This window comes from Lissotriton helveticus, chromosome 6 (genome assembly GCF_964261635.1).
Source record: "Lissotriton helveticus chromosome 6, aLisHel1.1, whole genome shotgun sequence".
NCBI lineage: Eukaryota > Metazoa > Chordata > Amphibia > Caudata > Salamandridae > Lissotriton > Lissotriton helveticus.
This window is the reverse complement of record NC_136067.1, coordinates 1,949,094,343-1,949,109,090: the sequence shown is the minus strand read 5'-3', so window position 1 is coordinate 1,949,109,090 and position 14,748 is coordinate 1,949,094,343. Positions and strand designations below refer to the sequence as shown.

Sequence of the window (14,748 nt, the reverse complement as noted above, 5' to 3'; positions counted from 1 at the left end):
TAGAAAAGAATGCATGGCATACATCAATAACTGTGTTCCATTCTGCATCATGCGGAATTTGATACAGTATTACAGCAGGGTTAGGCACAGTTGGGCAGCAAGGAATAACAATTTTGTTCACTTTTCTCAAATCCTGCACTATCCTATATGTTCCATTAGGCTTTTTCAATCCCATTATAGGAGAAATACATGGACTGCTCATTATTTCTCTCAAAATTCCTTGTTCAATCATCTTATTAATTACTGGTGTTATTCCTTCAATAATTTCTGGCGTCAGTTTGTACTGCAGGGTGTTTGGGTAATTTGTTCCTTCTTTTACAGAAATTTTTATAGGATCAACTTCTCTCATTAGTCCAATATCTTTACCTGTGAAATCCCATACGTCAGACCTAACTGTTCCTTTCAACTCATCAAACACAGAAAACATATCAAACATTCCTCGTTCTAGTTCTGCCATTGTCATTTTATACAGAACATCATTGTCTGGTATCTGGAAAGCAATACCATCTGGAGTACAGTAGATGGTACAATTCATTTTACAAAGCAGATCGCGTCTTAATAAATTACAGGACTCCAATCACACACCACAAAGCGGTGCATATCTGTGAATGGACCAATTTACATATCTACTAGTTTTGGAGGTGGGGTTTTAATTTGCCTGTTTGAAACACCTACAACTTGGATGTATTCTCCTGATAGAGGAAAGTTTGGAACTACCACTGTTCTAACAGTAGAACCGGTAGAACCATTTTCCACAAGGAAAGTAACATTTACATCATTCACCTTTCCATCCACAAATGGACCTGACTGATCTACCTCTAGAGTTGCGCCAAGCATGCACTCCTCTTCCTCTCCTAGGCACCATCATAAACTTTCATCCGATTCATTTCCATCTTGCCGTAACCAATATTGTGAAACAGCAGCAGCGCGTTGCAATTTTGTTACCTGCTCTTCTCCAAAGAATCCTGCCTCTGTACTGTATCTTTGAGGATTTACACTCTTTGGGAGAGGTGGTTTCGGTACCTGATACGGTTGAGTAACTACCTGCTGCTGTTGCGGCTGTTGGTAACTCACCAATGCACCTGTGGATTCAATGGTTGATTTTCGGTGTTAACTCTCGGAGGTAATTTACACTCGTTCCTCTAGTATCCTAATCTTCCACAATTATGACATGGACATTTCTTTTTGGCTTCTTCCATACTTTTTCCCTTACCAATATTAGGTTTGAACTTGGTCTGTCCTGCGCCACTAGATTGATTATTCATCTGAGCTTCTTGTTGTTCTGCAACCTTTACTTGTGCCTACATTGTCTTTTTCTTGAGTTTATGGTGTCTGGCCTCAATATCATCGCTGCAATATTTTGCATACCGTAGTACCTCATCTATTGTGCAAGTCTGCCAACATAACATATGCTGCTTAATCATTTCACTTATCTAGGGTTTCAAACCATACACAAATCAATACACAAAATGGCTCATACCTTTTTCACTCAAATTCTCCTATCCACTATACTGTTTAAAATCTAAAAGCAACCTTTCATTATAAGCATGCACAGACTCTGTATTTTCCAGAGTTGTTCTATCAATCTTTACCCAGTCTGTTTCTTTCGGTGGAATCTTATTTTTCAGGAATGTGATTGCCTGCTCATATTTTTTCATCACTTCTGAACTTGGAGCTCCTGTTTTCGCATCTCTAGGATATTTTTCCTTCGACCAACCAATTGTAATTTTACATTCTGTCCACAAATCAGCAGGAACAACAATCTCAAACAATCCATCCAGATCTTCCCACAACAGCTTTAAAACCTTTACAAACCTTTCTACCTGTCTATACCATTCTACAGACTTTTCTCTCAATCTTGGAAAATCATTTGTAAATGACAATATATTGTGTCTGGACCATGGTACGTGTACATAACCTCCTCCTGGAATTTCTCTCATTGAACATATTACTACCATTGGTTCCTTTTCTCTTACTGGAAAAGCCAATGAAGCCTAATCAGTCGTTCCTTCTTTTCTCCTTATCCACCAACTTCTCCACTTGTCTACATCTCCCCATTTTATCAGTAAAATCTACCCTGTATGGCTTCTTCAATCCCCTAATTTTTTCAAAATCTACTCGCAGTTTGTTTGCTGTTTCTTCCAAGTTATCATGCAAATTCCTATCTCTCCAAGTAATACTTTTACACCTAAACATGAATTCATCATCTTGATAGGACTTTAGTCGATCTGTCCCCTAAAATCAACTCTTCCATGTCTATCTTTAATCTAACCACATCCAAGGGCTGCGGTTCTGTGTCTTTCTTCTGCAAACTTCTTACCCATTCATTTAATTCTTATGCAGTTGGACCCACTGGGGTCGTATTTATTTCTACCCTATTTACACTTCTCTCCGGAGTTTCAGTTGCTGACTTGGCTAATATAGGATTCTGATTTATGGGACTATGATTTATTGTCAAATTCATACGTGGAGTTGATCTAACAGAATCTTTTGCCTTCTTATTATCTGTAATTGTCCCTTCTCGTACTGTTTGCATGCTAGAATTTAATGGAATAGTTAAGGAATGTTCGTCTATCTTTTGATTTTCAAAAACTGGGATTACTGGACCTATAGTTACTAGCACAGTTACAGCTTCCATATTCTTTGTCAATTCTCTTATCTTTTCAGTCAACTTTCTTGTGATTTTGGCTAGTTCGGCCATATTATCATTATCATGTTTCTTAGTCTGTGGTGTTTCTGTTCTATTACATGGACTATTTATTACTAAAAATTTCTCAGGGCTTTATTTTTAAAAATGTCCTCCAATAACTCATCATCTGTGTCACTAACTCCATACCCACACTTATCTGGTACTGCATGCTTCTTTTTCTCCGTACACTTTTGCCCTGCAAATTCCTCAACCGTTCTGGTAGGAAACATACCATCGGTCATGTTAGCCCACTGCCACCGTCTCATCCTGTCTTCATGACTCAAACCCCATACTGCTCCATGAACAAAATTATAATTCTTTGCACCTCTGTGTCTCTCTCCTTCATACATCTCATCTTCTCATTCACTTAAGGCTTCAAACTAAGTCGGTCTAGGTCTCGGTTCAAGTCTCATCATTCTTTCTCTCAAATTTTGTAGTACAGCTGTGCTAAATGAACCAGTTTCTGGAAATGCCAATACCCCATCATGTTTAGTATATTTCACCCAATTTTCCAACCACATACAAGTATGATAGCCATCATATAAGATGCTGGTGTTTTCGGTGGTGGAAGTACCTCTCCTTCCCTAGTCACAACCTTTTTATCTTTCTTAAAAAGATTTTTGAACTTCTCAAACCATGACGGTTTCTCTCCATCTCGCTCATAATTCACTCATAGCAATAAGCCATAATTCTTTCTACTGTCCGACTATTCTGACCTATACCAGCATGTCTCACACCCATGCACCAATCAGAAAGTTCTATGTCACTCTCGCATTTACCTATTCCATCGCGTCTCACACCAACGCACCAATCAGAAAGCTCTTTGTTTCTCCACAACTGGCCAATCCCAGTGCGGACCTTGTTGACGTCATCGCTACTCCTGCTTCTGCTGACCCTTCCTTTACAAAAATTATCGGCACTATTTCTTACCTTGTCTGTTTGGATTAGTATTTGTATTTTGTATAGGGTATTTCTAGAGCGCTAACTATCGCTCTGGAAGGAGCGTCCTGGCGCTGAAAAACACGTGTACAAACCAAGTAGGAGGCTCTAAATGGCTGCCATTACGAAACCGTCTGGCAAGCTAAAGATCCAAGTTTTTAACTGTCTGCTGAAGGCATTTTCCTGTACAAGGAGTCTGAGGTTCAAGGGCATGGTGTTCCAGGCCTTAGCGGCCAGTACTGTAAACGTCTTTCCTCCTTTGGTTTTAAGCTTGAATCTAGGGATGTTCATTAGATTACCTCCCGATGACCTCAGGCATCTCGAAGGATCATAACGAGTGAAACGTCTCATAAGATATTTCGGGCCTGTCTTATTGAGGGATCTAAAGGCGGTTAGCAGGGTCTTAAAAAGAATCCTTTTATGTAGGGGCAGCCAGTGAAGGGTCTGAAGAGCGGTAGAGGCAGAGGATCTTCTAGATAATTTCAGTACTAATCTGGATGCCGCGTGTTAGACACTCTGTAGCTTTTTTAACGTGTTTTTCTTAACACCGGCCATTAGGCCGTTGCAGTAATCTAATCGCGATAGTATCAGAGCCACTGCAACCGATTTTCGAGAGTCTATAGGAAAGAAGTCAAAGAACTTCTTAAGGGATTTGATAATGCTGAAACAGCATCCAGCTGTGTTCCTTACATGCTGATCGAAAGACAGAGAGGAGTCAAATAAGACCCCTACATTTCTTGCAGTTTCGACTGAAGGAGGCGGGGCGGGTGACTCTTCAGGCCACCAGTCCTTAGAACAAAAGGAGGCCTCTTTACCCAAAGGTAGAATCTCGGTTTTGTCAGCATTACATCTTAAATGGTTATTGTCTATCCAACGGAATACATCTGTCAAGCAGATCTTAAGATTTTGTTCTGCTTTGGTGGAGTTTTTGTCCAGAGAGACTACGATTAGTTACAATGTAAAACACGTTACCATTGTCTGTTTCTCTAAACAAAAGAAATAGCCTATTCAAACTTACAAGAATACTGTTTCGTTCGATAAGTGTAGCACTTCTCTCTACCTTACCCTTCTCTCAAGCAAGAGGTAAACGCATTTCTCTGGGGATAAAACACATACGGAGACTACACTGCTCCTGAGAATTAAGGCCAAAGTTTCACAAGACAACCTGTTGCTATTTCACTCAATGCTATTCATACATGAATTTCCCTAACATAACACTGTCCTGTCAGTTTCAAACATCAAAGTACTCCGCTATTTGGTCGATGAACCAACTAGTAGAATTAGTTGATAGGGATTAAGTTCAGCTCAATCATGATTAACCCTTTGACATTTATAATTCATAGTTTTACTTCAAAGAACCAGACTCATTTAGAGTTAGCATATCATGTGTATCTAAATTCTTTGAGCAGATAAGTAAAGTTCTTTATTAGGCAAAATACATTTAATACTTTAATCAGCATTTAGGTAAGATTTAGAACATAGAAACAGAAAATATTCTTTACCCTTGGCCATAGGGCGATGACAAGAAAGGTTCACCAGGATAGAAAGATGAACCACAGATCACAGGATAGGACTCCCAAAACTTGACTGTCTGTCCCACTAACCTCCTCGGACGCAATTCCCTCCTGGAGCAACTCCCGCAACGATCTCGTTCCTTCCCCAGTCAAAGTTCAAAACATCCGGAATGACAGAGTCTCTGGCAGCATCAGGATAGGTGAAGCGGCTGCAACGACAACTGCTTAAGGGCAGACTCTCTTATACCCTATTCTCCTTCTTACGTCACTCAAAAGTTGCAATCTTTGGAGGCAGAAATCATGCTAATTGTTCCATTAGAGGGGTGGTGATGGTCACCTCATAGCCCTCCTTGTTAGAACCGGTTTGCAGACAATAACGCATACAGTAGTTCTCATGATCTACAATGTCCAAAGATAATTTAACTTGTTAGTGTATTTTGTAACAAAGCCGGATGGTCACACACTAGTTCATCCTCTGTAGTTCGATTCTCTCATCCATTCTCATGCATTCATGCTGCGCTCTTGGCACGACTCTTGCTGCAGGTCAGGCTGGCCTTGACGTCTCTCACTCTGGGCATAGGCCACATACACGTGACTGGAGCATTCACTCTGCTCATGCGCGGGCCCTTCTGTAACCTTAACCATTTCCAACGGCCATTTTCAAAACGTGGCCTAACAGGCCGGATTGGAACTAGTATAAGAACAAAACACATTAAAATTAGACATAGAAAATAAGCCCTTCTGTTTACCACCCACCATTCTAAAGACCCGTGGTAGCTATTACATAGCAGAAGTGACACTTAAAACCATTTTACGCAACACAACATCATGCAATTTGCTCTATTTTACTACGCAAGTCACATTTCCAATGTTATTTTACTTCACATTTGTAAATGAATTAGAATTTGCAAATTCAGCAAGTTGGCCGCATGTACTGTTTAACCAAGGTGCATTTGTTAATTAATTCATGCATTCAAACAATTAGTGTCATTAAAGTTATGAGGTCATTAACTTCCAAGGGGCACACACGATATTTTGCTTCCCCTGCTCCATCAAATATTTCAAATGAGGGTGTATGGCCCATTATAAACTGGCTAGCAAACCACTGTTCATATTATGTGGTAAATAAGGCCTTGCAAAAAATACTGCACATGATAAGGGATTTGTAGCACTGACAGAGTGGATGCCCACAAAGCCACCATTGTCTTGTTTTGATTGGACCAGATTTTGAGCTTTATGTCATCCACTACCTGTGAGCGTACTTTAAAGGGGCCAATCTGTGAAAGATGTCAAAGCCCAAACAGACATCATCAAACAAAGGAACATTCTGCAATGCCTATTGTTGGTGATTTCCAGGGATGCAGGACTGGATAAGGGGAACTGTATTTCTTCTGTACACTTTATGGGGTTGACAAAACCTCATCTGAGTACATTAAACTGTATGCATGCTGTTCTCACAGCATGTTTCAACAGTGCATGCTATTTGGAAGCATAAGGTCAATTATTTACATTGATTATATTTTCAGAGCTTTGTTCCTGGACTGGAAACTGACAATGCTGTCATTCAAAAGGCGATTTTGGACAAATGCAATTAACTGAGGCGAGGCGTCGACCCACCTGCCAGCGACATGCAAAAAATGGTGAGATACATTTTACATTCATATTTAAATTAACAAATAGGGATGAAATGTTAATTTCATGGATGTAAAGGAAAATATATTCACCTTCAGTATTTCTAACCTTATATCAAAGGAAATTGTTAATGTCCTTAGTGCATATCTCTAAAGGAGGCTGTTTTATATCTTCATTGTAAGTGTTAGACACATATACAATCCCACATTGAACATGGTTACCCATGCATGCCTGTTTATCTAATATTCTGAGAACACCAAAACCTGTTCTAGCTACACCACAATCAGTAGAGAAATATTTATGGTTGGGTAATGGAAAATCCTTTAATTTGGTGGCAGTGCCAAATCCTCTGTCTGAAGATTTGCCTTGAGCGAAAAATCCACCACAAGGAATTAAATATGCCAAACTTTTGCTCTAGCATAATGTCTATCAAATGAGAATCTTCTATTATTCTCATCCAATTAAAGTGGTTCCCAGGAGTTAAACATATGTAAGTAGATAAGACAAAATTATTCTTACCCCTGTGTCGGCAGACCCCACGACAGTCACTGAATGCCCCAAAATACTCCTCTTATCTTTGTTTGACCTAAAAAAGTCATAAAAGTACAGATTCAAATTGAAATGAAATGAAATCATCATTAAGATATGTATAATTTTCCAGATTGTATGCAAAAAAAGTAAAAAATGTATAAACCTTTTCAAGTAGAAACCTCATCGCCATATATTGCAACTGAAACGAAAACTTAAGGTTTCAATATAGTTCATCCTGTTGTTAGTGGTCTGCTTTGCCATGGAACTTCCTTGTCTCCAAACAAGTAGTGCAGTAGTGCCTTCAGCTCTGGCCTGCATTGTTTAATGTTAAATAATCTTCAAAGTCATAAATAGATAATGTTTCGAAGCTGCAGAAAATAATGCACCAAATAAAAAACAGTACAATGTCCTTTGCTTTGAAGGGTCATTGATTTGCCATAGAAGGTGGATTCTAGAGGTGGAGACACTACAAGGAAACAGAACAAGATTGTTTATGTTGTTCAGTCTGAGACGTGTCATATAAAACCTATGCTGAGGATTTTTTACATAAAAAGGATAGGGTTCTCGTCCCTTAAATGTTAGTAATTCACTGTGAGAGAGCACAGATGTTTTCACAACACCAGGCTAACATTTTCACAATGATTAAGATACAGCTGTTTAACCTTCTCTTTGGTTTAGGCCCCATAAAATCCAGGTCTGAAAAGAGCCCTGGAACTCCCAATATATAAAAAGTTTATTTTATGCAACCCAACAAGTGGTTATATACTGCCTTATCCAGGGGCAAACATTCCATTAGCATAGCTTGTGAAAAGTGTGTCCCCTGAATAGCAAATATGATGATTCCCAATAAAAGTGATTGGATTTTAATTTAATCCCTGGGCTGAGGAAGCACCTGCTCATTGTGGCAGACAAAGGTGGACCACCCACCAGGAATCAAGAGCAACTATTTCCCAAAATAGTTTTCCGCTCTCTGCATGAGCTAAATCCCTGAATGCCCCAGAGCCTGCTCCTTACAATACCACAGATACACATTTACTATTATAAATGGGAAGCTTTTTTGTTTTATAGGCTTGTTCCTCACTTTGGAAGCAAATCTAAAGAGGGGCGCAACCAATCCACAAAACTCTGTACCCAAGTGTTTGGAGTAGCAAGATTTAAATCCATCCAAAGGACTAATAGAAAAATTATCTTTGTAATGTATTGCACCATCATAATTGTTTCTCAATGAGTTCTACAAGATTTATGGTGTGTTATATACCTAACGTTGTGTTATGACTCATTGAGGTACTGTAGCAATGACCCCATTAATTCATTGTGGCTCGACTGGAAGGAGACATCTGAGAACCCATGCTTCAATTTTTCCAATCTTTGATCAGAAATGTTGGTAGGACTAGGTAAACATTGGACTCCCATTACCAAAAAAGGAGAGTTCAGGACTACGCCATTGAATCTGCAACAGTCACTGATTCACAGTAGATGTTCTGAAATAGTTTTGTGTATTCTACCTAGGCCAATGTAAAAGCAAATAGTTTACATGCACTGATACATAAATGCAACACTGTAGTTCAATTGAACTTTACAGCTTTGTCTTTTTTCTTCATGTTGAAAATATATTTCCATGTGGAGTAACCTCTTTCCGTACTCCCACCCCATTTTTGGGAATGTTCTTTCAAGTTTGTAAATCAAGAAACTTGTGCCCCTATATTAAATGTAAGTGTCCAAATGTGTTTGTGACTTAGCCCCACAGTTTGAATCGTTCAAGTGTGACAACAGGAAATGTAGCCAGCAAGACAAGGACTATATAGATAAAAAGTAGATGTTTGAAAGCAGAGGTTTCCCATGCATCATAGATGTATTTGAGTCGACTGTTTATCAAAGGCCATGACTAGCAACACGAACAATAAAAAAGCACTCTGTGGCTTTTGCCAAGTTTTTGTCTTGCAAGCTGTGTTAAGTTATATTGGAAACTTTTCAACTTTGAGAAGTTACAATATTTTATGATTTAAGAAGAAAGATATGAAAAACAGTCTTTTTCTACAACTGATGTTGCAGAAGGAGAACCAGCCCAGACAGTTCTGTATTCATTTGCCATTGTGTATATGAAACTCTGCAAAAGTAAACCTACAGATAAAAATTATGCATAGATTCCTCTTAACGACTATCATGAAAATTACCTAGCAAGGCACGGAAAATAATAGCACAGTCAAGCTTAAAATGGGAATGCTTGCAACACTACTAAATTGGGAAAATGGAAGGTCTCAAAGCTTTGCAAAGAAAAATACATTAGCAAAGCCAGTTATAAGCCGTATATGGTGGCTCTGCCAATCCAATGCTTGTTAGAAATGCTTTTGTCAAATTAGCAAAGGATATATGTGCTATAATTCTATTGCAATGTTATTGCCAATATTACACCATCACAATAAACAATCACATTGCCACTAACATATGTAAGGATTTGGTACTTCCTTTGTGTTTGTGCTGCCAGTCATTTTAACCCATTACCACACACTCATTGACACACTGTCACACTAACTACCTTCTCACAATAGCTCACTAAGGCCCTGCACTCATACTAACTCATACATTCACTCATTGTCTCACACCAGCTCACCCAATGTGCTCACTTGCAGCAAGATACTCATGCACTCACTCACTCTCAATAACCTCCCACTCACAGAGGCTCCCCCTAGAACCTTACTCATGCAGTCACTCACATCAACACACATGCATGATTCAAATTTGAAATGTATTTATTCATGCACAAATAATTAAAATCTTTGCATGACAGTCCATACTAATCCTAAAAAAATTATATGTAATCACATTTTCACTCAATCAATAAAACTAACTCACAAGGTTTAAAAATCGTGGAGTGCTAAGTGTGGTACACAAACAATGATGCGTAGTCCAGGTGTAGTAGTAGATCCCTCTTTATTGACAGGTAGTTAGGTGGCAGGTTACAGGATAGGAAGTTACAAGGAGAAACCCCACCAGGAGAGAGCTACCAGCTCCTCAGCCTCAGATGACCAACTGACAATCTCAACACAGGGAGGCACACTAACATTCCATGATGTCACAGGACATTCTGATAAAGTGGTAGAGAGGGAAAATACATAGAACCATTTACCACACATCCTCTTCCGTTAACAAACAACAGCAAGTAAGAAGTCAAGACGGAGCAGAATAATTCAGAGAAGACTATAGAGTAAGAGCTAATCAAAGAGACAGTTTGAAAAGCAAGAAACACAAGCGTGGGAGCCGAAACATAAGAGAATTAAAAGAGGCATGTAGAGAGATATTTACAAAATGCACAATTGGTCATGGTTGAACAAAACACAAGAATGCAATTTATATAACATGCCCATCCACCCTCCTTAATAAAACAAGGTAGCGATCCCGGTAAACTAAGTAGGGTGTAACAACTGATTGACAAATTGTGTGCGGATGGAAGAAAGCACAATGATATAAAATGTTAACCTACATAGAAAAAGGTATGCTTTGTAATAAAGATTAGCGCATGACATGTACTAATAACTTCCCTTCTAAGGGTACACTTAGAAGAGTAACCTTTAAACTGTGGAACACAACAACTCCCCAGGAAAGGGTACACCAGAGGATACAAACGCCCCTGGAACAAAGCACACAGTAGTCACTGACTGACAACTGTGACACAACTACACCAAGAGGTAGCGCTGACAACGCACCTCAACTACCCACACAGAGTGATGCAAATTAGACCAACTCAGATAACCTCCCCTAACAAAAGGGTACACTATTGAACAATGTAGGAATTGTTCAAGATAACATCACTCAGATAACCTCCCTTAACAAAAGGGTACACTATTGAACAATGTAGGAATTGTTCAAGATAACATCACTAAATGGCGGCGCTGACAACGCACACCACTTTCCCCAGAAGAGGGTACACAAAGATACTTATCTTTGAAACTTTTTAACAGACTAGTTACATGCAGACAACCTCCCTTAATGAAAGGATACAATACGTGAAAGTGCGCAACGTAACTTCTCAAAAGGGTAACAACAAGGCCCTAGGAAACCAAAAGTAGGGACTAACTGGCACCACAACCCCACAACTTCCCCTAAATAAGGGTACACCATAAGTACTAACCCTAAGTACATGGATGGGAAATTAATAAGAGATAAACACCGTAACTGCACAAGCAGAGTGAAACACAGGATAACCATCCTGTGAAAGTAAAACTACAATATTCCCTATATAAAGATAAGACATAACCAATAACTTCCCCAATAAAAGGTTATACTTTGTAAGACTGCACAAAATTATAAGATAAGAGTATACATAAACTCTCCTCGTAAAACAAAAACTAATGTATATAACCGGTGTTAATTGAAATTATTTTTTTAGAGTATTACTGTAAATCACTTATACCACTACTAAAATCATCAAGAGCGTGTGTATCGCTGGTATAAACTCTGTGCATGAGATCAAAATATTTGTTGCTGACAGATACACAAATAGCGTGTGTATCGCTGAGGTAAACACTGCTAATAACAAAAGGTACCTCGAGGTCTGTAACATATGCACAGAAAAGAGTATCTTGAAACTTGTAGCTGACAGACACACAAACAGCGTGTGTATCGCAGAGGCAGACTTGGTGCGCAAGAACAGCTTGTAGTGATGAATTCCATAACTCACAACGCGCGGAGTCCGTTGCTGTGGAAACGTTTGCTGGAGATTGAAGCAAAAAAATGGATTCTCTGGTGACGTGAGCCTAACGTGAACAGAGATTGGTCAAAGTCACGTAGACAAACGTGCGACGTCGAAAGAATGAGAAGCTAGCACAGTAGACGCTGGTCGAAGATTCATGAGAGCGTCATCACTGTTGTTCACCAACACCCTCGAGCATTCTAATACGTCATGAGAAATGCAGCAGTCAGCGGAGCGAACGGAACAACAGAAGACAGAAATGCCGTTGGAGAGCGGACAGATGCATGACGAGTATCAATGTCATTGCGAAGCAACCAAGTAGGTACAGTAAAAAAAAAATGACATCTGATTGAATCCCAGAATACTGTCTGTGAAAGATTAAACAAATTAAGTTGTGTGTCCATTCACACGGGGTAAGAGATGTAGATAAGTTAAAGTATCCAAATCTTCCTTACAGTCACTTAAGAATATAAAGATTTAATCTCTCATCACTTTGTCAGACAGTTTCTTTACGTCTTCACCGATGCCGACAACAAACCATTGAGTGTGAGAAACATCGCTTGAAAATAGCGATCTCTTTGGCAGGTCGAAAGTTGACCGTTAAACTGTCATTGGTCCATGGCAACATAATGAACATGTAAATAGTCAAAGAAAAATCTCTCTAATGTAGGTAAAACATGCTTATCCATACATGCATGTTAGTTCGAGGAGTGATGGTTGTTGTGAGGGAAGGAGTACTGCTTGCGCCGGAGCACTTCCATGAAAATAGACACAAGAAGCGTTTTACATGAGAAAACATGCCCACACTGTGGGAGTACTCACTAGTCTCACTTGTCCCACAGTAGTTGCAATGAAGGCGAACTGTCAAGATGCAAAATCCGTAGAGATGCAGTAGGTTGATCAGGCCAGTTGTATCTCAAACGCTTTTGTAGCTGGAAACAATCAATGTCCAGATGACAGCAAGATGGCAGTTGGCTCCTTTACACAACAAACGCCCAGGGTAGAGGCTGTCCAAGATGAAAAGGACGCTGGTGGGGTTTACTGGGCGTTACTCCAATTTTTTTTTAAAAAAAAGGTTAGTTTACTTCTGTCTTTCTTTAACTGGGTACTAGGACAATCCTTGGTTTCCTTATAGCTGAGTTGCTATCTTCTTTCTTTGCAGCGTAGGTTAGTCCAAGAAACGTCGCCAAACTGTGGTACACAAACAATGATGCGTAGTCCAAGTGTAGTAGTAGATCCCTCTTTATTGACAGGTAGTTAGGTGGCAGGTTACAGGATAGGAAGTTACAAGGAGAAACCCCACCAGGAGAGAGCTACCAGCTCCTCAGCCTTAGATGACCAACTGACAATCTCAACACAGGGAGGCACACTAACATTCCATGATGTCACAGGACATTCTGATAAAGTGGTAGAGAGGGAAAATACATAGAACCATTTACCACACTAAGTATGCCGATTTTAGTCTGTGATATTAATATCTGAATAGACAGGGCCTCCGGTGAGTGTGTTCAGTCTTTTTTCTGCATGTGTCAAAAATTGGGCAAGTTTTCGAAATAGGATCATTGGGATTTAGAAAAACGTATAATGGCCTGTCTGCATGCCCTAGCAGTGTTATTTCATTAGAGAGCACAGGACAAATGCATGACCAAATGAGCATGCGCACTGTAGCTGAGCTTAAACCAGCTCACACATGACCTGCCCTGAAATTACCACATTAATACACTCGGCTGGCAAGTTTTCAGACTGCTCCTTGTTTGCAGTGGGCCTAGGTTTGATGCATCCTTGCTTTTTATGTGACGTCTTGAGTGGCACAAAACTGCCCCCGGCAATGGAATTGCCTTCCATATTAAAAACAAATGCCCCATCAGTATAATCAATAATTCCGCAAAAAACAAGAAACAAGCTTATGCTAAACAAATGTAGCCTTTCAATGCAAAGCAGAACTGACCCCGAAAATAGATGGAGTTGCCTCAGCTGATAACCTGCCTGGTAGGCATTGTGCCAGTCGCAATCACCCACAGTCAGTGATGTTACAAAGCATGATGGGGCTCCAGAAAGTGGTGAGGGCACCCTGAGACGCCCGTATCTCACAGTCATACATGACATTTGGTTGAAACGAGTTCCTTTGAAGTGTTGGGGTCCCTTTCATCGCAGACGGTGTAGGAACCAGCATTATGCACCCGGCCACAGTGCAGCCTTTCTCATTGCCAAGACAGTTCTGAAAACCCTGTTCTTATGGTGGATGAGGTGTTCTTTTGCTCCTAATACATGAGGACTCCCAGCAATAGATTTGTTTGCATCAATTTGACACTCTCCTCTTCATCGATTTTGTTCAAAAGCAAAAAAGATAAAGGGGCACATTAGTATGGCGGGCGGACTTTGTCCGCCCGCCATACCAATGGGAAATGGGACTGCCCGCTTAGGGTGCGGCGGTCCCGTACAACCCATTAGGATGCGCCGGCCACACTGGCGGGCGCATCCCACATTTTTAACATTACGGCAGGCGGCGCTGAAACCACCGCCTGCCGCAATGCCAAAAATGCATGTTGTGCTTTTCAATGCACAACGTGACAGGCACCGCGCGGTGCCTGCCACGTTGTACATTGAATGCAGGGGGGTACCATATGTACCCCCCATGTGTACCCCACACACCCCCAGAGTCCCTGGAGGCCCGCAACAGGCCCCCCAAGAAGACTCTTTATGCCTTTCAGTGGCGGCATTAAAGGCATTTCCAAAGCCACATGGTAATATGG

The 14,748-nt window shown here is 40.2% G+C and overlaps 1 protein-coding gene across 1 annotated transcript in view; it reads left to right on the top strand.

Moving 5' to 3' along the window:
* LOC144761977 (cysteine-rich venom protein-like) overlaps nt 1-14,748 on the top strand; it is a 128,662-nt gene that overhangs the window by 34,813 nt on the left and 79,101 nt on the right. The window contains exon 3 of the mRNA XM_078647146.1: nt 6,669-6,782. Within this exon, the coding sequence (XP_078503272.1) occupies nt 6,771-6,782 (12 nt within the window). The 5' untranslated portion in view covers nt 6,669-6,770. The remainder of the gene's footprint in view (nt 1-6,668; nt 6,783-14,748) is intronic.